The sequence below is a fragment of the Phaenicophaeus curvirostris genome, chromosome 5 (genome assembly GCF_032191515.1).
Source record: "Phaenicophaeus curvirostris isolate KB17595 chromosome 5, BPBGC_Pcur_1.0, whole genome shotgun sequence".
In the NCBI taxonomy this organism is placed as follows: domain Eukaryota; kingdom Metazoa; phylum Chordata; class Aves; order Cuculiformes; family Cuculidae; genus Phaenicophaeus; species Phaenicophaeus curvirostris.
In genome coordinates, this window is record NC_091396.1 from 66892783 (window position 1) to 66917264 (window position 24482).

Genomic DNA, 24482 nt, shown 5'->3' on the forward strand with positions numbered 1-24482 from the left:
GCCCAATGACCCTCTCCGTGAAAAAGTTTTTTCTGATGTCCAGCCTGAACCTCCCCTGGTGGAGCTTGAGGCCATTCCCTCTCGTCCTGTCCCCTGTCCCTTGGGAGAAGAGCCCAGCTCCCTCCTCTCCACAACCTCCTTTCAGGGAGTTGGAGAGAGCAATGAGGTCTCCCCTCAGCCTCCTCTTCTCCAGGCTAAACACCCCCAGCTCTCTCAGCCGCTCCTCCAGGAACGGCTCCTGTTCTCCAGGCCCTTCATCAGCTTTGTTGCTCTTCTCTGGCTTCAGTCCAGAGCCTCAACATCCTTCTTGTGGTGAGGGGCCCAGAACTGAACACAGGATTCGAGGAGCGGTCTCACCAGTGCCGAGTACAGAGGGAGAAGAACCTCCCTGGCCCTGCTGGTCACGCCGTGTCTGATCCAAGGAGATCAGGGATTGCAGGGATAGGAGGAATGGAACGGTTTTAAGCTGGAAGAGGGGAGATTGAGACAAGATCTTGGGAAGAAATGTTTTTCTGTGAGGGTGGGGAGGCCCTGGCCCAGGTTGCCCAGAGCAGGGGTGGCCGCCCCATCCCGGGCGGTGTCCCCGGCGGGGTGGGATGGGGCTGGGAGCCCCTGATGCGGGGCAGGGCTCCCCTCGGGGCGGTGCGGGCGCTGCTGCCGCCACCCCCCTCCACTTTCCCCGGCTCCCTCCCTCCCTCCCTCCCTCCTCCCTCCTCCCTCCCCCCGCCCCGCAGCCGCCGCGGCAGCCGCAGCGCGGGTCGGAGCGCGCGCCGCCGCCATGGCCCGCAGCCGCCGCGAGCGCAGCGCATGGGGTACGGGGGGCGGCGGCGCGGGGGGGGGAGGGTGGGATGGGGGGAACAGCGCGGGGTGGGGTGTGTGGGGGGGGAGGCTGTTCTGGGTGCTCTGCCCCCCCCCCCCCCCGCGCACAGGCAGAGAGGGGGATGCAGGGGGTGGGGAGGGGGTGTGAAAAGGATGGGGAGGGGGAGGAGGAAAAGGGGTTGGGATGGGAGGGTCCTGCCCCCCGGGAATCCGCCGGGGTCCTGCCCCCCCGGGGAGAGGAAAGGGAAGAGAATGGAAGGGGATGGGGAAGGGGAGGGCGGGTCCCAGCCCTGGGACCCCTGGGCGGTGCGGGGATGGGAAGGGAATGGGGATGGGGATGGGGAAGGGAATGGGGATGGGGATGGGGATGGGAATGGGGAAGGGGAAGGGGATGGGGATGGGAATGGGGAAGGGGATGGGCATGGGGAAGGGGATGGGGAAGGGGAAGGGGAAGGGGAAGGGGATGGGGAAGGGGAAGGGGATGGGGAAGGGGATGGGGATGGGGAAGGGGATGGGGATGGGGATGGGGATGGGGAAGGGGATGGGGATGGGGAAGGGGAAGGGGATGGGGATGGGGAAGGGGAAGGGGAAGGGGATGGGGATGGGGATGGGGAAGGGGATGGGGATAGGGATGGGGATGGGGGTGGGCATGGGGATGGGGATGGGGAAGGGAAAGGAGATGGGGATGGAGAAGGAGTGGGGATGGGGTGGGAAATGGGATTGAGAGGGGAAGGGGATGGGGTTGGGGATGGAGAAGGAGATGGGAATGGAGAAGGAGATGGGAATGGGGATGGAGATGGAGATGGAGATGAGGATGGAGAAGGAGATGGGGTGGGAAATGGGGTTGGGAAGGGAAGGGGATGGGGATAGGGAAGGGAATAGGGAAGGAGATTCAGATGGGATGGGGATGGAAATGGGGTGGGAAATGGGATTGAGTGGGGAGGGAGATGGGGAAGGAGATAGGGATGGGGTGGGATGGGGATGAGGATGGGATGGGGATGTGGGTGTGGAGGGAAAGGGGATGGGGATGGAAGGAGGTCAGGGATGGGGATGTGGAGGGGAAGGGGAAGAGAAAGGGGATGGGAAAGGAGAAGGGGAAGAGAAAGGGGATGGGAAAGGGGCAGAGAAAGGGGATGGGAAAGGGGAAGCAGTTGGAAAGGGGATGACAATGGGGAAGGGTGAGTCCTTCCCCTGGGACCCCCACTGCCTGCCCTCAGCTGCTGTGGAAAGGGGACAAGAAGGGAACGGGGAAAGGGAAGAGAAGGGGGAAGGGGAAAATGAAGAGGGAGGTCAGCTTCAAGCCCTGGGACCTTGGTACCTGCTTGGTGCTGCTGCGGGGAAGGGGAAAGGAAAAGGGAAGGAGAAGGGCGGCTTCAGCCCCTGGGACCCCCATCACCTGCCCAGTATTGCTGTGGGGAAGGGTGGCCCCGTCCCCCCTGGTACCTGCCCGCAGCCCAGGCTGCTGCATGGTGCTTTCCTGCAATGCTTCCCTATTCCCGTGGGCCTGGATGTGTGTGAGCCGGGCTGAACCCACGGCTGGGCTGCACCCTGCAGCCCAGGGGCTCCTGCTGCACCCCCCCAGGCTGTGTCCACGCTCTCTGCGTATCCCTTCACCTGCTCCCACTGCCCCTTCCCTGGAAAGCCAGGATATACACAGCCATTCCCTGCTGTCTGAGCGTAACTCGTCATTCCTGCTGAGCTGTATTCCATGTGAACGTGCTAACCGGTGCTCATCAGGCAGAGCTGCGATGATTAGATACACAAATTACCTTCTAATTTATATAGAGGAGTGTAGTATTTCCCATGGCGATGGTTAACAGTTGCGGAATGCGTTCGCGGAACTGTTTGGATAACGGAGTTGGAACTGGATGATCTTTAAGGTCCCTTCTGACCCAAACCATTCCATGATTCTATGATTGCAGTAAACGGAGCAGGTGGTGGGGGCTGTTTGTGAGAGAGCAGAGAGAAAATGAGCAGCGCCGTTTTTAGCTGTGACTCTTAATGGAGGTTGGTAGACCCTTGAGTAGGGAAGGCTTCCCAGGGAATGTGCTGTCGTTCTCAGCATCGTCTCGCAGAGCTGTCAGTCCCGTCGCTGCGCGTGTTGAGTATCGCACACATGGACAGACGCTGGTGGTGCTTCCCCATCAGATCTCGATAGCACGAGAGGAGAAAGCAAATGATGCTGAAGCGGGTATCGATGGAGGAAACAGCATCTTGGAAAGCATAGCCTTGGTCCAGCAAGAAAATGAGGCACTTTCCTCAGTCTGAACACGCTGCTAAGCCATAGTGGAGTGAAATGTGGTCACTGGTTTGATGAACTCCTCCTTAGAGAAGGGTGATCCAAGCGGATCCCTGTGAGATCAGCCGCTTTCTGCTGCAACCCATCTACAGGTCAAAAATCTTACCCTGTTTTCCACAGAGGTTTAGGTATTCCTAGAATGATTCCCTGGCGCTTCGCCAGGCTGGTTGACATTGCACATAATCAATTAGAGCGCAAAACGCCTGTGCTTTTTACTAAAACAGCCCCCTTTAGTGAAAGTGTGCATTTATACGACACACCCTCGTTGCCATGAAAGATGTGTTTACATCCCGTGACTGCAGCATTGTCTGGTGACATCAGTCCGTGGGGTGACTCTTCTTCCTGTGCCATGCTTTCCAGCCTGGGTGGTGATGGAGGAATCTTGAGCTTTTACTATCTGAGCTCTCCAATTAAGGCAGAAAGTCCTTGCTGTGTTCTAAAAATGGGCTGATGGGTCATTAAAAATATTACATTGCTTTGAAACGGCTCCGACTCTGTCCTAGTTACTCTCTGGTTAGGCAGGCCTGGAAACAAGCAACTGCTTAGCGCAACCCTTCTCCTTTGTTTCATAATTTGCTTTTTTAAAGGTCATGGAGCCAAGGAGGGTGAGTGAGCATATGGCATTCAGAAGGAATTGCCTCCGGTCAGCTATCAAAGCTGGGTTACTGTCATGTCCTTGCAAGCTCTTGTAGGGGTGTGTGGTCCATCACACGTAGGATTTAGTGCTGGGCAGAAGGTCAGCATAAGGCTGTGTATCATTTAAGGTTCTCTTACTGATTGTGCATCATTTAAGGCTCTTTTACTGGTTGTGCATCATTTAAGGCTCTCTTACTGATCGTGCATCATTTAAGGCTCTTACTGAGCATGCCGACTGGTGCATGGACCTCACAACTCCTGCCAGTGGGTGGATGAACGGCTGAGTAAGCTGCAGAGGGAAAAGTCATGTGTAATTGTTGTTAAGGGTAAGGCACACTGTTTTTCCTAAAATAAAGATTGCTAGTCTAAATCCTGATTGGTGTGGTGAAGTCCAGCCAGCTCAATGAAGGGTTTTAGTAGACTACACCCATTTTTTCCTGCAATTCTTTGTGTTTGGCAGTTGCAGTTGCTCTCCCGATACAGTAAAGCCATTAGAGACCTCTGCTTCAAGTTTCTAATTTAAACAGGACAGGCTGGAACAAGTTGTGTGTCATCTTTAGTGTTTCCCATCACAGCCCGCGTTGTAATCGGAATGACCCACTCATCCAGAATTCCGTTTTAAAACCATAAGTGGGATTACAGAGGTTACAGATACTTCTAGGTCACAGAGTGCAGGGACAGAACGAGGAGGGATGGTTTTTAAGCTGAAAGAGGGGAGATTGAGATGAGATCTTAGGAAGAAATGTTTCCCTGTGAGGGTGGGGAGGCCCTGGTCCAGGTTGCCCAGAGCAGTGGTTGCTGCTCCATCCCTGGAGGGGTTCAAGGCCATGTTGGATGGGGCTTGGAGCCTCTGATCCAGTGGGAGGTGTCCCTGCCTATGGCAGGGGTGGGACTGGATGGGCTTTGAGGTCCCTTCCAACTCAAACCATTCCATGATTTTATGATTCATGAGAAATTCTAAAGAGACCTGATTGCCAGGAAGGGCTGAGCAACTGTTTCAGGGAGAAGGGGCTCCTCTCCAGTACAGGCCAGGCTGAGGTCATCAGTGCCACACTTCCAGACTGCAGAGCAATAGGTTAAACTGGAAAGAAAGAATGATTTTGGTAGTCCTTTTTCTTTTCTTTTTTTAACTGACAGTGCTAACATACTTTCTGTTTGTTATTTGTTTTCTGGCCTTTTATGGTGGATTTTCAGATTCCGTTTCTTTGTGACTTCGACTGCTGGGAACCTCCTGAAAAATGAAAGCTGAGATGTTTCAGACAGGCAGGCCTTTATGCAAAAAGCCGCTGGATATAAGAAGATTCTGAACCAAATTAACTAGCTTGTAAACGAGAAAAGAAAATGTAGTGTTGGGACTTGAAAGAAGAGATGAGGCGGCATTGTAGGCTGAGAGACCCAAATTGCTAACGATGATGCTTGGTCGTTTTGCCTGTGGTTGTGCCACAGCGTTGTACGAAGGGTCTGATGCCTTTCAAGAGGAGCAGGAGTGAGATCAGCCTGCCTTTTGCCTTTTGTGGGGAGAACCAAGATATGCCGAGCCTGCCTTGCAGCTGTGATGTGGTGACCTCTTCATGCTCCATGTTGTGCCCATGGCACAAGAGGCTTTGCCGTTGGCTGCCTGCCTGAATAAAGGAAGGGGGAAGCAGTGTATGGAGCTGGTTGAGACTTGCTGCTAATCCTACGGGTAAGAAACAGCACAGATAAATATTGTTTAGGGCCTAGGTGATGCTCATAGGCCTTCCATCAGCTCCTCTGCATCGAGTGGAACGCTCTCCAGCAGGGGAGTGCATCTGATGCAGGTATCTGGGAGGCATGAGGTGTCCAAAGAAGCATGTCCAAAAATCCATTCAGTCTAGAGACCCCAGCTCCTTTGTTCCAGCCAGAAATACTTACATTTGCCATCAGTTGGAGGAAAGTGAAGTGTTCCAACAGTTAAGTAACCAAACACAAATTTCCCAAGTAGGGTAGAGGCTCCAGAGAACTCTGCCAAGGCAGTAGAACGTATTTAAAGCACTCAGTATATACATACATAATTTCTTGAGAGTGTAATCACCTTTCCTGCTATATCCTAGTGTCTTTTGGCACGTTTACCAAACCTGATTTTCCAGCAATGCTAACAGCAAAGGGGTAAAAGTAATTTCATGTTGGAAATGACTGCATCGCTTACTGGTGGTGGAAGGAGGCTGGTGGCTGACACAGCGGATGAAGGATTATGTGGAAAATGTATCGGAGGGATGAAGGGAGAGTTTTGGAGATGCATTCATGCGAGATGCCTTTCAAGTGTTGTGGCACACCTGAGTCTGTCTAGGCTTAAATGTGAGCGAGTAAGCAGATCCAGGTTTTGTCCCTGAGAAAGAGATAATGCGCCTTTGGTAGCACTCTCTGATCATGGGCTTTGGATGAACCCAGGTGTGAATAGATTTCAGTTTGGATTTAGATTGGATATTAGGTAAAAATTCTTTACTGAAAGGGTAATGAAGCACTGGCAGAGGCTGCCCAGGGCAGTGGTGGAGTCACCATCCCTGGAGGGGTTCAAAAGACGTGTGGATGTTGCACCTCAGGACATGGTTTAGTAGGCATGTTGGAATTGTGTTGATGGTTGGACTTGATCTTGGAAGTCTTTTCCAACCTTAACGTTTCTATGATTCTATAAGCAAGGCTCCCTCTGCGAGTTCCTACCTTGCCTGTGAGTCAGCCCATCCTTGCACACAAACTGGCATGGGCATGGTCATGTAACTGCGTAGCGTGACCTCAGACTTCCTGAAAAACTGCTGAGAAACCTCTGATCTGCTTTTTTTCCCAAGGCAATTGTGTGCCTGTGTCTCCGAAGCATGCTAATAGGGATCTCAGCCTGGGAATTTCAAAGGCATCGCTCTTCCAGAGCCAGCTCAGGCACTGCAGCTTCATGTGAGTGGTAGCAGGTTAAGAAGTTTCACATTGGGTTTTGTCATTTGAAACGTGTCTGTTGTAACAAACAAGTTTGGTGGCCGGTAATCATCCCATCTCTGTTTTTTGTCGGCAGTCTTTTACGCGGGAAGGTCCAAACCACTCATGTTATCAGCGTAACCACTCATCTCCTTGTTTCGCTGCCAAAGGGAAAAGGGACTGAGCTGGCCGTGCTCTAGTGTCAGCTGGAGGACTTTGGGGCTGGCGAGAAGAAGGTGGACTCTACATTTTACCACCGCTCCAAAAAAAGCAAAGGGTGACCACCAAGACTGGGCTCCAAGCTCCATCCAACCTGGCCTTGAACACCTTCAGGGATGGAGCAGCCACCACTGCCTCCCCACCCTCACAGCAGAGCATTTCTTCCTAAGATCTCCTCTCAATCTCCCCTCTTTCAGCTTAAAACCATTCCCCCTTGTCCTATCCCTGCACTCCCTGAAGAGGCCTTCCCCAGCTTTCTTGGTGCCCCTTTCAGTCCTGGAAGCTGCTCTAAGTTCTCCCTGCAGCCTTCTCTTCTCCAGGCTGAACAACCCCAACTCTCTCAGCCTGTCCTCATATGGGAGGTGCTCCAGTCCTTGGATCATCTCTGTGGCCTTCCTTGGACTCTCTAACAGATCCATGTCTTCCCTTTGCTGAGGAATCCAGTGGAGTCGTCCACTGAGGACTTTATGTACACCGTTTTCCTCACAGTTTCTAAGCAGTGCCTGACATCTCCCTGTGTGGAGATCTTTGTTGCAGGCTGTGTCCTTTCCTTGTTGTTTCTATGGGTATCAAGAACCCACCTTGCATCTTGACTCACAGCAGAGCTGTGATTGCATCTGTACATCCCGGCTGGGGAGGTGGAAGTGATGTCCTCCTTGGGCACGAGAAGGTGCTAGGAGCCCTGGGAGAGCACGGTGCAGGCAAGGTTTGCAGAGCAGTGGTGTGTATAAGAGGGCTTCACCCAACCAGGCTTTGTCCTCGTGAAGATACTGTCCTGGAGCCCCTCAGCTGGACACCTTACAGCAACGCTGCCCTGAGGGAATGTGCTAACTCGTAGCTGGGCTCCCCTGGCAGCCTCAGCGCTTCAGGATGCAGCTGTGCCTCACTGAGCATCCTTTGTGCTGGACCAATACAAGTTATCGCTCTGCAACATAAAGTCGTAGAATGATTTGGGTTGGAAGGGAACTTAAAGCTCATTCTGGAGCACCTCCCGTACGAGGACAGGCTGAGACAGTTGGGGTTGTTCAGCCTGGAGAAGAGAAGGCTGTGGGGAGACCTCAGAGCAGCTTCCAGTACTGAAAGGGGCTCCAGGAAAGCTGGGAAGGGACTTTTTACAAAGACCTATAACGATAGGATGAGGGGAATGGCTTTAAATTGGAGAGGGGCAGATTCAGACTAGAGGTAAGGAGGAAATTCTTCACAATGAGGGTGGAGAGGCCCTGGCCCAGGGTGCCCAGAGCAGTGGTGGCTGCCCCATCCCTGGAGTTGTTCAAGGCCAGGTTGGATGGAGCTGGGAGCAACCTGATCTAGGGGGTTGGAATTAGGTGATGTTTAAGGTCCCTTCCAACTCAAACCATTCTACAATCCACTTCCAACCCCCCTGCCGTGGTCAGGGACACCTTCCACTACCCCACGCTGCTCCTCATCCCTCTGCCCTGGCTGTGCGTATTCTTTGCTTGGTGCTTTATGTCTCATTTGTCCCTCAGTAGCTGGATAAGATGCAGAGCTCTGCGCAAGCCTGTCTCGGAGAGGAGGGGAGGATGTCTGGTGCATGCTCAAAGCGATGCTTACCCAGCCTCCTCAGAGCCGTGCCCGTGATCCTTGGCTGGCTGTTGCGTGGCAGAGGTAGTTCAGCATGAATAGAATCAGCAGAAGTCGTGTCAGAGCAGCAGCCACGCTGAATGCGATAAGCACAAGGGAAACTGCAGCTCGGAGAGAGATGTCTTTCTTTGCCGGTGTCGTTTGTGGAGAGCAGATAAGCTTCCTGAAAGCTGAAGCTCTCTGGAGAGGGATCAAGCCTGACTGTAAGGTCTGTTCAGCACTTGGCTCATGGCATCATCCGTGGCACTGTGACATGTTTGTAATGTAAACAGCTGGGGGGAACACAGCTTCAAAAAGGAGCCATACAGCCATTGCTGCTGATCAAATTAATCCCTGAAGGGCTGCTCGCAGGCAGCCTGGCCCTTTCCATGCAGGGATGCTCCGTGTCAGGGAAATAACAAGTCAAAGCTTCCCATCAAAGCTTTGTTTTCTCTCCTTGGTAGTTTCTGGTTTTCCGTGTGATGACATAACTCAGTTCAAATCCCCTCTAGAACACCAGCATTGTGTGACATCTGGCTCTGGGGAGACCTTAGAGCAGCTTCCAGGACTGAAAGGGGCTCCAGGAAAGCTGGGGAGAGGCTCTTGATCAGGGAGTGCAGGGGTAGGATGAGGGGGAACAGTTTTAAGCTGAAAGAAGGGAGATTGAGAGGAGATCTCAGGGAGAAATGTTTTCCTGTGAGGGTGGTGAGACCCTGGCCCAGGTTGCCCAGAGCAGGAGTGGCTGTTCCATCCCTGGAGGTGTTCCAGGCCAGGTTGGATGGGGCTTGGAGCCCCTGATCCAGTGGGAGGTGTCCCTGCCCATGGCAGGGGGTAGAACTGGGTAGGCTTTGAAGTCCCTTCCAACCAAAACCATTCCATGATTTTATGAATTTAGAGAGGAGATCGGGGCCCAGGCTGCAGCCTCAGCTTTTCACGGGCGTTGCTTGGATAGAGAAGGCACCTGGGATCCAAGAGCAGGGCTGGCAAATTGGCTTTCTCAGGGGTGGGTCAGGCAGCCTGTGTTTGCAGAGATGATGCCGCACGTCACGGCTGCATTTCGTTCTCTGGAACGAAGTGTATTTATTGTGCAAACTCCTTTAAGGAAAAAGCTGACTTTATTAGCTGGGCTGTGGAAAGCTGTCAGCATTTCTGTGACCTGTTCTTCCGTAGCTAAGGAAGAACAGGCTCAAGCAAGCCCTCACCAAAGGTATGTGGTGTAATTAGTGGCATGGAATTTATCTAATTTATTCCTCTGTAGGAACTTAAATACGTTAGAGATCAGCTGTCAGGCCATACAGAGGCACGACATGAAGTAGGCTGGTTTAATTTATTTAATTTTAATGCAAAAAAAGTCCTAGAACAGTTGAAGAATGCTTTATTTTCCCCTTAGACTCCAATAAAGTGAGCAGCGTGTCTTGTATTCTGGGGCTGTCTGAGAATCAAGCCGTTTCCTCGCTGCTGTCTGACAGCCCAGGGAGTGCAAATGCAAACTCTCATCTCCTTCACCTTTCCGCTCTGAATCGCCATATGGAAAAGGGATGTGGATTCCACCCTGCTTCGGAGTTATGGAAATGAGCTGTTATGAAACGGGGAAAAGGAACTGCGTGCTGACGATTCCTGAATGAGCAGCTGGAGAATTGACGTAATTTCAAGGCGACTTGAGAAAAGCTGGCGAAGAGGAGGAGTCAAGTTAGAAAATGTGGAGCTTGCTTAGGAAACCTTGGCTTTCCTTTGTGGTGAAGTGTCAGAACAGGCTCCACAGTGGTGAAGTCTCCGTCCCTGGAGGGGTTCAAAAAGCATGTGGACATGACTCCTCAGGATATAAAAGGATAAGAAGGAGATGGACCTGTTGGAATGAGTCCAGAGGAGGCTTCAAGAATGATCAGAGGGCTGGAGCACCTCCCATACAAGGACAGGCTGAGACAGTTGGGGTTGTTCAGCCGGGAGAAGGCTCTGAGGAGACATTATAGTGACCTTCCAGTACCTGAAGGGACTACAAGAAAGCTGGGGAGGGACTGTTCATAAAGCCTGTAACGATAGGATGAGGGAGAATGGCTTTAAATTGGAGAGGGGCAGATTTAGACTAGACATAAGGAGGAATTTCTTCACAATGAGACCCCAGCCCTGGTTGCCCAGAGCAGTGGTTGCTCCAAGCCCCATCCAACCTGGCCTTGAACCCCTCCAGGGATGGGGCAGACACGACTTCTCTGGACAACCTGGGCCAGGGCCTCCCCACCCTCAGCGTGAAGAATTTCCTCCTTATGTCTCATCTAAATCCTTCCCTCTGCAATTTAAAGATGTTCCTCCTCATCCTGTCACTCCAGGCCCTGGTAAAAATCCCCTCCCCAGCTTTCCTGGAGCCCCTTTCAGTGCCGGAAGCTGCTCTAAGGTCTCCCCAGAGCCTTCTCTTCTCCAGGTTGAACCACCCCAATTCTCTCAGCCTGGCCTCGGAGCAGAGGTGCTCCAGCCCTGGTCACATCCTATACAAGGATCTCACCCCTGTCCCTTCTGTGCAGCTGTAACAGGGGGAAAAAATAGACTCAACTTTGCAAGGCATTGGAAACCACCACAGGAGAGGAGGTATCTCTGGTTGTGGAATTAATGCAGCACTTGTCATGTCACAGCGGTTAAAAAGAGCTTGTGAGCCTGTGGCTTTGTCCATCCGTAGGTTCTGGGAAGGTCTTAATGCTGGAAAGAGCGCTTGGTGTGTGCAGCAAGAGCAGGGCTGCTCGCAGAGGCTTTCTTTTTTCATGTCACTTGGTGATGTGTGCCTGGACCCTGGATCCGTGCGTTGGAAATGGGAAGGGTTTTATTCCCAGAGGCCACCGAGCAGTGGCACAGAGCAGGGGCTGGTGTGTGAGGGGAGTTTGGTGCTGCTGGGCGAGAATCTAGGTTTTCAGAGCCTTTGGGACTTTTGTTTTGCTAAAAAACCTCCAAGGATCGGGAAGAAAAGATCTTTGTCTTTCAACTGTGAGCAAAGAAAGCTCATAGTATATGCCTGAGAGCGCCAGAAATCCCCTAGCAACCAGGCTTAACGGTCCCCATGTTTCATTGGGGATCGTAGGAAATCAGGAACTCGTACAAAAGCACTGCTGTTATTTCAAATATGAAATTATTGCTGGAGGCTTCTTTATAGAGAGGCCCAGAATGGGCAAACCCTATTTCTCTGGCTATTTATAGCCAGCCTTTTAGCGTGTGTGTACGTAGTCCTTGCACTTTGAAACAGCCGGGGCTGGCTGAAAACTGGGTCCCTGAGGTCAAGGTACAAAACAGAGGCTGAGGAGGTTTAATGTGGGGCTCCCGTGCTTGGAATGCTACAGCCTGAGCCACCGAACGAGGTTTTTGTAGAGATGCGGGGGAACTTTCCATCCCACCATCCCTTCCGTGCTGGTGAGGAGATGATCTGGATGAGGGGGTTGAGTGCTCCTCGTTTAGTTTGCAGATGACACCAAACTGGGTGGGAGTGTCAATGTGCTTGGGGTCAGAAAGGGTCTGCAGAGGGATCTGGACAGTCTGGATCGATGAGCTGAGGTCAATTGTATGAGGTTTACCAAGGCCAAGTGCCAGGTCCTGCGCTTGGGTCACCACAACCCTGTGCAGCTCCAGGCTTGGGGAAGAGCAGTTGGAAAGCTGCCTGGCAGAGAAGGACCTGGGAGCGTTGGTCGATAGTGACTGAACGTGAGCCAGCAGTGGCCCAGGTGGCCAAGAAGGCTGGTGGCATCTTGGCTTGGATCAGCCATGGGGTGGCCAGCAGGTCCAGGGAATGGATTGTCCCCCTGTAGTCAGCGCTGGTGAGGCTGCACCTCGAATCCTGGGTTCAGTTTTGGGCCCCTCACTCCAAGAAGGACATTGAGGTCCTGAAGTGCATCCAGAGAAGGGAACAGAGCTGGGGAAGGGGCTGGACCCCAGGGGTGCTGGGAGCAGCTGAGGGACCTGGGGTTTTTTACTCTGGAAAAGAGGAGGTTGAGGGGAGACCTCATTGCTCTCTGCAGCCCCAAAAGGAGGTTGTCGTGAGGTGGGTGCTGGGCTTTTCTCCCAGGCAACAAGCAATGGGATGAGAGGAAATGGCCTCAAGTTGTGCCAGGGGAAGTTTAGATTGGATATTAGGAAAATTTCCTCACTGAAAGGGTTCTCAGGCACTGTCAGAGGCTGCCCAGCTGGAGAATTGAGGTAAGGTGCCAGGAAAAAAACTGGCAGAGAGGAGACAAGTTAGAAAATGAGTAGAAACAAGAGTGTGCTTAGGAGCCCTTAGCTTTCCTTTGTGGTGAAACTTCAGAGCAGGCTGCCCAGGGCAGTGGTGGTCTCCATCCCCGGAAAGGTTGAAAAATTGCGTGGCCGTGGCACTTGGGGACATAGTTTAATAGGCATGGTGGTGTTGGACTGACGATTGGACTGGATGGTCTTAGAGGTCTTTTCCAAGTTTAATGATTCTACAATTCTCTGAGTTTTCACGTGGCTGGAGGTGAGCTGACTGGCATGGTTAATCCCCTTCAGCCTGTCTTTCCTGTGCCAGGAAATTTGGAGACGAGGAACGGAAAATTACTGGAGCTTGCCCACTCTTTGCAAACCCCAGGGCTGCAGCATGTGTGGGTGGCAGGTCTGGAAAACCACCCATCTCCCGAATTGTGTCAGGAGCACAAAGCAGCCCAAAGAGACCATGAGGCCATGAAAAGCTGCAGTCATAGAATCATAGAATGGTTTGGGTTGGAAGACATCTCAAAGCGCATCCAGTTCCAACTCTCTGCCATGGGCAGGGACACCTCCTGCTGGATCAGGGGGCTCCAAGCCCCATCCAACCTGGCTTTGAACACCTCCAGGGATGGGGCAGCCACATCTGCAACCTGTTCCAGTGCCTCCTCACCATCATCACAAAGAATTTCCTCCTTATCTCTAGTCGAAATCTTCCCCTCTCCGGTTTAAAACCATTCTCCCTCATCCTATCACTCGGTGCTGTCTCAGCTGCGCTGGCCTGCAGGACCATGCGAGTGATACGTATCCATCTGGCTCTGCCACTGCCGGCTGTGCATGCAGCAACCACAAAGTGGGTCCCTGCCCATCCCCTCCAAAGGCTGCCACTGCGGCATCTCACTTGTCACTTCCCTCCCGTCCCGTGGGGAGGTGAGACCTTCTTGTAAGACCATATGGACATTGTGGAGCCTGGGCAGGACTCGCCTGTGTGCTCTGCAGGGAACCTTTTGCCATTTCCAAGTGAGCAGGACCTCTGCTTTGCATGTGCTTTCCACTTGGGAGCAAAGAAGTGGCTTTTATCAGGATGAGCATGTGTCTTCATGGCCTGGTTCCTGCTGGGGCTGCCTCAGGGGATACCATCAATGAGGTTGGTGGCAGAAGCAGACAACACTTGGAGCATTAGTGCAGGCTGCAGATGGAGCAGGACTCTGCTGTTGCTACAGATGGATGCACAAAGGCAGCATCCTTTGAGAGAGACATGAGGTACTCAGACACCTCAGTCCATTTTTAGAGCAGCCTTCAGGAAGGTGGGGAGTGTCCAGAGGTGAGCGGTCGGGTGCTTGGATATCGTGGTAGCAAGGGATGATCGGGGTGCTTGGACTTCTCTTGTCTAGCAGAGAGAAAGCTAAGGGAGGCGATGTGGCCTGAATTGAGGCTGGTAGAGGTGTTACAACAGTCCTTGTGTGTGTAAGAAGTTGTTGCAGGCAAGAGGAGGGTGATCTGTTCTCCACGTCAGCTCCCGTCGGGCAGAAAGTAGCGGGTTTGTTCTACCAAGGGATATTTGCTCAGGGATCTGGTTTAGGTGGGGACAGGTACGGTTGGAGTTGATGATCTCAAAGTTCTTTCCAACCTAACGATTCAATGATTCCAGCAGGGAGCTTGGTACCTGCAGGGAGCTCACTGACAGATGACGCTGATGAGGCACGGAGTCTCCCTCGAGCTGTCTGAGGGCAGTTCTGACAGACGCCTGCTCTGAACGGTGCTGTTCTGGGTGGAGATTTGCGCTAGCCAGCCTCTTACCACCCTGTCCTGCCCTGCTGTCTGCAATTCTGCGCAAGAAGGAATCTAACAGCTCTGGTTTTACTTGTTTGTGCAGGTGGTTTTGCAGACAAGACTTATGAATGGAGCTCAGAGGAGGAGGAGTCCGTGAGAAAGGCAGGACCAGTGCAAGTCCTCATCGTCAAAGATGACCATTCCTTTGAACTGGATGAAGCTGCGCTGAACCGCATCCTCCTCTCGGAGGCTGTCAGAGATAAAGAGGTTGTGGCTGTGTCGGTTGCTGGAGCTTTCAGGAAAGGCAAATCATTCCTGATGGACTTCATGCTACGTTACATGTACAACAAGGTATGTCTCTGGTGGCTCTTCTTGGGGGCACGGTGGTGCTGCTCATTGCTCCCAGGGAGGAGCTGGACAGGACACTGCCTTGGCGCTCTAGGAATGCTTCAGCCTCTCGTTGTGAAGCGTGGGCTTCACAAAATAAAGTAGAGCAGATCCTTCCAGGGCCCTGAGCACCACTGGTCTCTAGTTGGCCTCTTGACTTTGGAGTGGACATGGTCTCTCTTGTGCCCTGGGGGCAGGCAGCACAGGGGAAAAGTGTAAATCTGAAGTGAGACAAGAACTCACAAAGTGAGTGCGTGCTGCGTGCAGTTTTGGGTTGCCACAGCATCAGAAGGGTCTAAAGCTACTGGAGAATGCCCAGAAGAGGACCACAAAGTTCATGAAGGGTTTAGAGGGGAAGCCGTATGAGGAGCGGCTGAAGTCTCTTGATCTGTTCAGCCTGGAGAAGAAGAGACTGAGGAGAGACCTCATTGTGGTCTGCAGCTTCCTCAGAAGGAGAGGAGGAGGAGCAGGCACTGAGCTGTTCTCTCTGGTGACCAAAGACAGGACCTGAGGGAGTGGCAGGAAGATGTCCCAGGGGAGGATTAGGTTGGACATTGGGAAAAGTTTCTTCTCCCAGAGGGTGGTGGAGCACTGGAACAGCTCCCAGGGAAGCAGTTACAGCCTGGCACTATTCCAGAAGCGTTTGGCCAACGCCCTCGGACACATGGTGTGAGTGTTGGGGTGTCCTGTGCAGGGACAGGAATTGGACTCAATGGTCCTTGTGGGTCCCTTCCAACTCAGGACATTCTATTTTTCTGTGGTTCTATGAACTCCAGCAACTTCTTCTGTTCCCACCTGCAGGAATCAGTGGACTGGGTTGGAGATTACAACGAGCCCCTGACTGGTTTCTCCTGGAGGGGAGGGTCTGAGCGGGAGACAACTGGCATTCAGATATGGAGTGAGGTTTTCCTGGTGGACAAGCCCGATGGTAAAAAGGTGTGTGTGTCTCTTTTGTGTAGCTGTCTGTTGCTGTTCAGCTTATTTTTCTCTTCCAGCTTTTGTAAGACTCTCCTGCCTTGTTATAGGTGGCTCCAATGCCTCCAGAATTTTAGAGAAGGCCTTCAATACTACGTCCCTAATTTCACATGACTGGGTTAAATGCACTGAGTTGGTTTGATGTTTGGGTGTCCCTCTACCTCTGGACATCTCAGAGTTGGTATCTCTGCTATTCCCAGGGAGCTTGAGTGTGAGGTCTTGCAAACTGCTCCCTTTTCGTAGCTGTGAGATGGAGCATTTTCATTTGGGAGGTTCAGGAACGATGTGAACTAGATTTGGGGGCATGCTGCAAATTCAGCTTTCAGCCAGGAGTATTTGTGTTTACCTAGTCATTACTGAAGTGACACTGAATTATTCATGGTGTGATTTCTAATACTGCCTGTATGTATTTTGGGTTAAGGAGGTGCGATGTGCTGAGCTTTTTGGCTTCTGTGTCACAAAGCTAATGCTGACTCAGGAAGAGATCGATCTGCACTGATAGCGAGTGTTTGAGGAGCAAAGCGGTTTCCTCCTCTGTGTTGTTGAGCATTTGTTTTGCTGCCTGCTGGAGACATCGTGCTGTCAAGCAGGTGCTCTTTTCCTTTGTCCTCCACCAATTATCAATGTGAGGCAGGAGCAGTGACATTCCCAGCACAGCAACGCAGCTGGAATTCACCCCCTCGCACCCTTCTGGCTTTGAGAAACATGGTCCAATGGGAGGTGTCCCTGCCCATGGTGAGAGGGTTGGAACTGGATGTGCCTTGAGGTCCCTTCCAAACCATTCTGTGATTCCATGATCCAAGCTGATGTGGAGCTTTCTTCCTCTCAGGTTGCAGTGTTGCTGATGGACACGCAGGGAACCTTTGACAGCCAGTCCACCCTGCGGGATTCGGCCACCGTGTTTGCCCTTAGCACGATGATCAGCTCGATACAGGTGAGAAGGGGGACAACTCCAAGAATCACTGCCTAAAAGGTGGTGGCAACATCTCATAGCTTGGCACCAGCTAACACAGCCCTAGGCAGGGCCTTCGGTGGGAGAGACAAAGGCGTCTGCGTTTGCTGCAGGTTTCACACATGGCTCCATCACCACAAGGAACAGTCTCATCTCCTCGTCTCACCCTAAGAACAGGGGCAGCAGTGTATGCACTCTTTGATTTCCAGCTACCAAAGAGGGGAGGACCTTTGTCTGGGGAGCTGGGTGTGCATTTGTCTAGGTGCTGGAGAAGCCTCTGGGCTGGAGGTGTTCACACACCTGCTGAGGCTTCCTTTCCTGCTGCTCTTGGAGGACAGCACTGATGAGGTGGAAGCCGTGTCTTAATTCAGAGCTCATCACATCATGAAAATGAGGAAGAAGGAACATTATTTGGACCTAACAGGCTTCCAGGCTGGGCCTTGATAGCCCGTGCTGCCCCTGTGCTGGAGTGTTTTGCTGGGCAGGGAGGACAGTGTCAGTCTGTCCCCCAGTGCAGCTGTTTGGCGCCTGTCTTGCACCAGCTGGGACATGTGTCCCCACGATAATGTCGTAGGCATGAACCACACCAACCCACACGTTGGCCTGAAGGCCGTTCCGAGTGCTCAGAAGGTTTTGTTTTCAAATGCAGGTTTACAACTTATCCCAGAACGTGCAAGAGGACGATCTGCAGCACTTGCAGGTAAGACCCGTGTCCCTGCTGCTCCACATCCCTGGGGTGCCTGGGTTACGCTCCGCACTTCCAAGCTGCGTTGCTCTGTAGAAGCGCTTTCACATTTGTAGCCTCAAAATGGTTTTCAGTTTCCCAGCTCTCCTCTTGGTTCATGGTCAGGGAGGATCAGTTGTGGGTTGAAACCCATTCTGCTTACGCTTCCATACGTGGCTTTGGCAGGGCGGTCAGAGCGACACTCGTCAGGAGGGACCATTCCTGGCTCTGGGGCACGTGTCTTCCTCCAGGCTGGTTGCCTCTGGAGCTGCAAAAGGCCCGTGGCTGTGATGAAGCACAGCATGAAGGCTGGAGGGCACGGAGAGGCTGAGAAAACCAAGGCTTTTAACTCAGGAGACAAACATGACTGAGAGAGGAGGTGGTGAGGGTCTCCGCCCGTGTTCAAGGCTGTTGTGGAGTGCAGGGCTCGATCTTTTCTTATGGTCCTCAGCACACAGGACCAGTTGTCATGGGTGGTGCTGCTGCCAGGGAGCATTAAGCTGACTTTGTAACCATGAGGTTAGAGGAACGTCGAACAGACTGTGTAGGGTGCGTATGGAGCACCCATCACAGACCGTCTCGGTGTGGAGCACCCATCACAGCTGGCCAGGAATGGTTTGGGTCCAGCTCACGCTGCCCTGTGTGTCCTTCCATGGGATTACATTTCTCCTCAGGGAGCAGAGAGCCGTCAGAATCATAGAATCATCAGGTTGGAAAAGACCCATTGGATCATCGAGTCCAACCAGGACTGACCCATGGGGCTGGAAACAGGCGGAGATTTGCAGCGAGGGGCAGAAGTAAGTGGTCTTAGAGGGCAATCCAGGGTGGTTAACCACATATTTGCTCTGCTCCTGCTCCTGTCTGCTGCTCTGTGAGTAGGGGGCAGTACGAGCACTTCTTTGAGGTGATGAGGGAGTTGAAGGTAGAAGTTGCACTCTTCAAACCTTTAGCACAGGAGCTTTGCACTGTCAGGAGAAGCTCCAAGAAATTGGAAGCTGGTTTACAAGCCTGGATGCTGACACCTAGTACTGGCTCAACACAGATGACCCTGAGGGCAATTCCTCTTGGAGACAAGCAGCTAATGGGATTTTTGTGGCACAGGTGTCCTGCCTGTTTCCTGGTATTACCTTTAGCTTTCTTTTCTGGTTAGGTGATTGATTGATTGATTGATTGATAAATTGGTTGGTTAGGTTTTTCCAGGAGCTTAAGGAAAGAAAAGTCCAGCTGAAAGAAATCAGTAGTTGAAGGCTTCTGTATCATTTCAGTCAGTAAATGTATTTAACAAAAGCTTTTTTAATGTTGAATTTATCCAATCCAACTCTGATCTTTCACTTTGTCTCTTAAGCCATTATTGAACATGTTGATCCATTTCTAGGCATCTGTGAAATACATTGTTGTGCTTTCAGTTAGAAATTACAGTCCAGAGGGAGTGGAGAGCCTTCAAATCTTGCTGGTAGGCTGATCTTGCAGTCTGCCCACGGTGGGGGTTGGCAGGGCAACTACTTATTTCTGAATTCATTTCCGCTTCTTCTTGAAGTGTTTAAAGAGAGCAGGGTTTCAGGGGTCCCCTGTAGCCCATGAATTCTGGTTGGTATGAACGCAGCAGCAAGCTGCTGATTTGAACCATTTTTCACAGATTTGGCTGCCAAAAATTCCAGGCTGAGATCTTTCACGTCAGGGCTCAGTGCGGTGATTGTAGCGGCTCCGTGTGCCTCTCAGATGTGAACTGAAAACATGCAGCCAGCCAGTTTCTGTTCCTGCTCTGCAGAACGTGCAGTTAGTCCCGAGTCAACGACTGTCCTGGGTCAACAACCATCCCTTGCTGTCCCACAAGCCCACAGCCGCCTGCCTGACCTTGCAGAGCAACAAGCTGATAATCCTCTTGTTCTTTGCTTCTCCTTCCAGCTTTTCACCGAGTATGGCCGGCTGGCCATGGAGGAGACCTTCTTGAAGCCTTTCCAGGTGAGTTGGACATCTGCTCTGCCAGAGGCCGGCTTGGCCTTGGCCGTGTTGGCTTCACCACGAGGTGTCACTGCAGTTTGCAGGACTGGGAGGAGATGAAGGTGCCTCAGGACTGACTCAGCTGCGTGAAGAAAAGGCTTTGTGCTTCCTTGCCCCCAAAGAGGCTTCCAAATACATCCAACATCTCTCTTTCTTTCTTCTCTGAACCTTTGCCCCCCCGAGAGCTCTGCCCTGTCCAGCTGGGCTTGGAAAGAAGTCAGGGTTTAGAATCATAGAATCATAGAATCACCAGGTTGGAAAAGACCCATCAGATCATCAAGTCCAACCATTCCCATCAAATACTAAATCAAGTCCCTCAGCGCCTTGTCCACCCATCGCTTAAACCCCTCCAGGGAAGGGGACTCAACCCCCTCCCTGGGCAGCCTCTGCCAGTGCCCCATGACCCTTTCCGTGAAAAATTTTTAACTGATGTTCAGCCTAAACCTCCCCTTGTGGAGCTTGAGGCCATTCCCTCTCGTCCTGTCCCTTTCATTTGGGAGAAGAGGCCAGCACCCTCCTCGCCACAACTTCCTTTTAGTGTTTTTGCAGCAGGTTTGTCACGCTGGGCTCTCCCCAGCCTTCAGTCTGAACCTGCCTGCCCCGGGAATCCCTGTTCCTGGCAAAACGAAAGGATGAGGATTAGTTTAGAGCTCTCGCAAGTGACAGCAAAGCTGTGGGAAGGCTCAATTTAAGTGGGGTTTTAACTTCAAATAAGGGACATCTGTTCACCCTGCTGCTTCCCAACCTGTGGCAAGCTGACATTCATAAAAGGGAGGGCGTTGGGGAGTCAGGAACTTGCTCCGGGCACCAGAGCTCTGAGCAGCTGGGAGGGTGGTGGGCTGGGACAGCCTCTTCCAGCTGGAAAGCAAATAGGAACAAAAAGAGACAAAGAGGCAGAAGGAACCCGTGACGTGGTTGAGGCAGCCCACTAAAGCTCCAGTCCTCTAACAGATCAAGGAATGATTTCATACAGCTTTGGTTACGGCTGCACCGATCCCAGGCACCTTGGAGGCTGAAAAGGTCCTTGAACAGGTTTTGGAGCTTCCAGGGGTCTGAGACCAGGTGTGAGCCAGGCTTTTGCCTTCCAGTGTAAAAAGAGAATGGCCATGCTCATCACTATCATGGAATGTTTAAGGAGTTTATAGGGTGTCTGTGGTCAGGTAGTGGGAGTCACAGGATGATTTGGGTTGGAAGGGATCTCAAAACCCATCCAGCTCCACCCCCTGCCATGGGCAGGGACACCTCCCACTGGATCAGGGGCTCCAAGCCCCATCCAACCCGTCCTTGAACACCTCCAGGGATGGGGCAGCCACAACTTCCCTGAAAACCTGGGCCAGGGCTTCCCCACCCTCACAGCAAAACATTTCTTCCAAGGATCTCATCTCAATCTCCTCCCTTGCAGCTTAGCACTGTTCCCCCTCAACCTCTCCCTGCAATCCCTGACCAAGAGACCCTCCCCAGCTTTCCTGGAGCCCCTTTCAGTACTGGAAACTGCTCTGAGGTCTCCCTGGAGCCTTCTCTTCTCCAGGCTGAACAACCCCAACTCTCTCAGCCTGTCTTCATATGGGAGCTGCTCCAGCCCTCGGATAATGACAATTAAATAGAATTAAAAGGTTAAGAAATACAAGAAATAGACAAATGGAGATCTTGGGAAGCTTTGAGGAGTATTGGATGCTGATGGGCAGATGCCTGAGGAAGGGTGTGAAAGCTACCACTGAAAATATATGCCTCATAGGAGCAGGAGCTAGGAGAGGATTGTAACATGATTCAGAAAAAAAAACCCCCAGACATTAAATAAATATTCTGGTTCCTTATTTAAAACTATCAGGATAACGGAGCCAAGTATTTTCAGTGAAAGTGAAACTCTTCCTACTCCATCAGTAAAAAGGAGGCTGTAAGGGGAAACTTTTAAATATGCTTAAGTCATTAGGGCTGTTAATAGGCTCTGAGTTTACCAAAGGCTGTAACTGCTGTCCAGTCACAGGGCTCTGTGGATCGCAAGTCTTGTCAAGCAATTATCAGTCTTTACAAGGCCATGATAAAGCTGACTATCACCATGATGTGTTGCCTTCTGTGAGCCTTATCTCCCCATGATGCTGATTAAAAGCTTTTGGTAACCCTTGGGATGGGATGTAATTTGGTACAAGGGTGGATGGGGATCATAGAATCACCAGGTTGGAAAAGACTTCTGAGATAATTGAGTCCAACCGTAACTATCTGCTACTAAAGAAAAGCCTTGAGAAGAGGAGGCTGAGGAGAGACCTCATCGCCGTCTACAAATGCCTGAAAGGAGGTTGTGGTGAGGTGGATGCTGGGCTCTTCTCCCAAGGAACAAGGGATGGAATGAGACGAAATAGCCTCAAGTTGTGCCAGGGAAGATTTAGATTGGATATTAGGGAAAAATTCCTTACTGAGAGAGTGGTGAAGTCCTGGGAGAGGCTACCCAGGGCAGTTGGTGGAGTTTCCATCCCTGGAAGGGTTCAAAAAGAGTGTAAACGTGGCATTTCAGGACATGATTTAGCAGGCACGGTGGGCTTGGGCTGAAAATTGGACTGAATGAGCTGAGAGGTCTTTTCCAGCCCTAACGATTCTGTGATTCTATGGTTTAGCAGGCACAGTGGGGTCGGGCTGACAGCAGGACTGGATAAGCTTAGAGGTCTTCTCTATCCTTGATAATTCTATGATTCTTGAAAGCCAGACCAGCAATGAGATGTGTGCTGTTAATGAGGGGCCAATTTAATGGTTCAGATGGCTTAATGAGACACAGAGGCTTTTCTGGTAGCTTTAAACCGAGACAGCTGTCTTTGCAAAACAGCTTGAGTTTCTTGCATGAGGTTCCAGGCCTGTAGGTCAGACAACTGGACCTCTTTTGTCCTTAAAATATTCAAACCTGTAAAGGACACTTCGGAAAACATCTCTGATAGAAAAATGCTGCTGAGCTGGGAGTGTGGAGAACAAGTTGATAGCAAAGCAGTTGTGTTTGTCCTGCTGGAAGGGGACCACTTGGTGGTGAAAATGAACATGTCCCTTTGTCTCCTTCCTCTCCATCATGTGTCCTTGTGCTGAAGCAGGATCGCCTGCGCTGTCCCGCGTGCCCTCACCAGACACCCATCCTGGTCATGGTGCCTGGTGGTTTTCTCAGCCGGAGCAGCCAGGAGTGGCTGGGAGGGATAGCAAAGAGAGAACAATTTTGCCTAAGGAAAAAGAACATAATTCCAGGGTCAAACGGTTCACAATGTGTTTGTGGAAAAGTCCTAAACATAGACATGTTTCCTAAGCATCCCATGGACTTAGGAAGAATAGCAGGTCCCGAAACAGCTGACTGGGTGCAGTCGCTGTGGCTTGGTTAGGAATGGCCAGCTCACTGCTATTATTCTTTTTTTAACCTTTCCTGATGTTTTATGGCAGAGAAATAAGGAGGGAAAATATTTTCCCTCCCTCCACTAAATCTTTGTTCTAAAACCAGACAATTTTTAGGCAAATTCTGATGAAATCGATTCCGCTTGCTGCTCTGTTTAGTGCAGGAGAGGAACCCTGGCACCTCTGCCACGTCCTCCTGGGCTTCATCATTCCAAGCTTCCCCCTCCAACCCATGTATTCGTTCCCCAGGATGTAGGTCGCTGGCACAAATGAGACCCTGGAGACAGGATTTTTTTGAAGATCAGCAGCTGACCGTGCTGGTAATTATTTATTTATTGCATAGGAGCTTCAAATGCCTCAATAAAGATTACAAAAGCCAGCGATTTCTTCTTCACCCTCATTCTCCTGCATCTGCTTCTCATTAAAAGTCTGTCTGGAAGGCTGCCCGGTGAAAAAGGCTGAAAATATGAGCCTGTGAAATCCCCATAGGATGGTCCTAAATGTGGCTGGAATTAAGGAGCTCGTTGCCTTTTGTCCTGGTTAGCAAGAATCTCTTTCTTGTTTTGCAGTTGAAATGCTTGATCATAGAATCATAGAATAGTTTGGGTTGGAAGGGACCTTAAAGGTCATCCAGTTCCAACTCCCCCGCAATGGGCATGGACACCTCCCACTGGATCAGGGGCTCCAAGCTCCATCCAGCCTGGCCTTGAACACCTCCGGGGATGGGGCAGCCACAGCTTCCCTTCGCAACCTGTTCCAGTGTCTCACCTCTCTCACAGTGAAGAAATTCCTCCTTATGTCTAGTCTAAATCTGCCCCTCTCCAGTTTATCCCCATTGCCCCCAGTCCTGTCACCACAATCCTTTGTGAACAGTCCCTCCCCGGCTTTCTTGTAGCCCCTTCAGGTACTGGAAGGTCTCTGTAAGTTCTCCTCAGAGCCTTCTCTTCTCCTGGCTGAACAACCCTAACTTTCTGAACCCCTATCTTAATAAATTACAGTATTTTAACACATCTCATGTAGCCACTCCTGCAAACAGCAGAGCGGTGCCCTTGGAGGTGAGTTTAATCGAGCTGGAGCAGCTGGTAATTTTGACAGGACGTATTCCTCCGTGGCCCCTGATCCCACTGTGTTTCTGTCTCTGTTTTCTAGTCCCTTATATTCCTGGTTCGTGACTGGAGCTTCCCGTATGAATTTTCCTATGGATCCGATGGTGGCGCAAGGTTTTTGGAGAAGCGGCTGAAGGTGAGTTCTGTCTATTCTGGGTTTGTTTAATGCGCTGTGCTAGCCGAGAGGAGCACTCGTGGGCGAGTGGAGACTAAATCTGGCTTGTGAAATACTTGATGTTGAGGATGGGGAGGCCCTGGCCCAGGTTGCCCAAAGCAGCGGTGGCTGCTCCATCCCTGGTGGTGTTCAAGGCCAGGTTGGTTGGGGCTTGGAGGAACCTGGTCCAGTGGGAGGTGTCCCTGCCCATGGCAGGGGTGGAACTGGATGGACTTTGGAGTCCCTTCTAACCTAAACCGATTCCATGATTTTATGATTCAGTGATTCTACGATCACCTGCATGGATGGAGAGTGCACAGGGTATGAGGATGAGACTTTGATCCAGGGAACAGCCTAATCCTGGGCTGGGAGCAGGGAACGGG

General features: G+C 51.6%; 1 protein-coding gene across 1 annotated transcript in view; it reads left to right on the forward strand.

Annotated features, from left to right (window-relative positions):
• Positions 1 to 711: 711 nt before the first annotated feature.
• The window catches only part of ATL1 (atlastin GTPase 1), a 34790-nt gene continuing 11019 nt past the window's right edge, over positions 712 to 24482 (forward strand). Inside the window, exons 1-7 of the mRNA XM_069856856.1 lie at positions 712 to 812; positions 14544 to 14791; positions 15629 to 15763; positions 16632 to 16736; positions 17404 to 17454; positions 19384 to 19440; positions 23989 to 24081. Coding sequence (XP_069712957.1) covers positions 779 to 812; positions 14544 to 14791; positions 15629 to 15763; positions 16632 to 16736; positions 17404 to 17454; positions 19384 to 19440; positions 23989 to 24081 — 723 coding nt within the window. The 5' untranslated portion in view covers positions 712 to 778. The remainder of the gene's footprint in view (positions 813 to 14543; positions 14792 to 15628; positions 15764 to 16631; positions 16737 to 17403; positions 17455 to 19383; positions 19441 to 23988; positions 24082 to 24482) is intronic.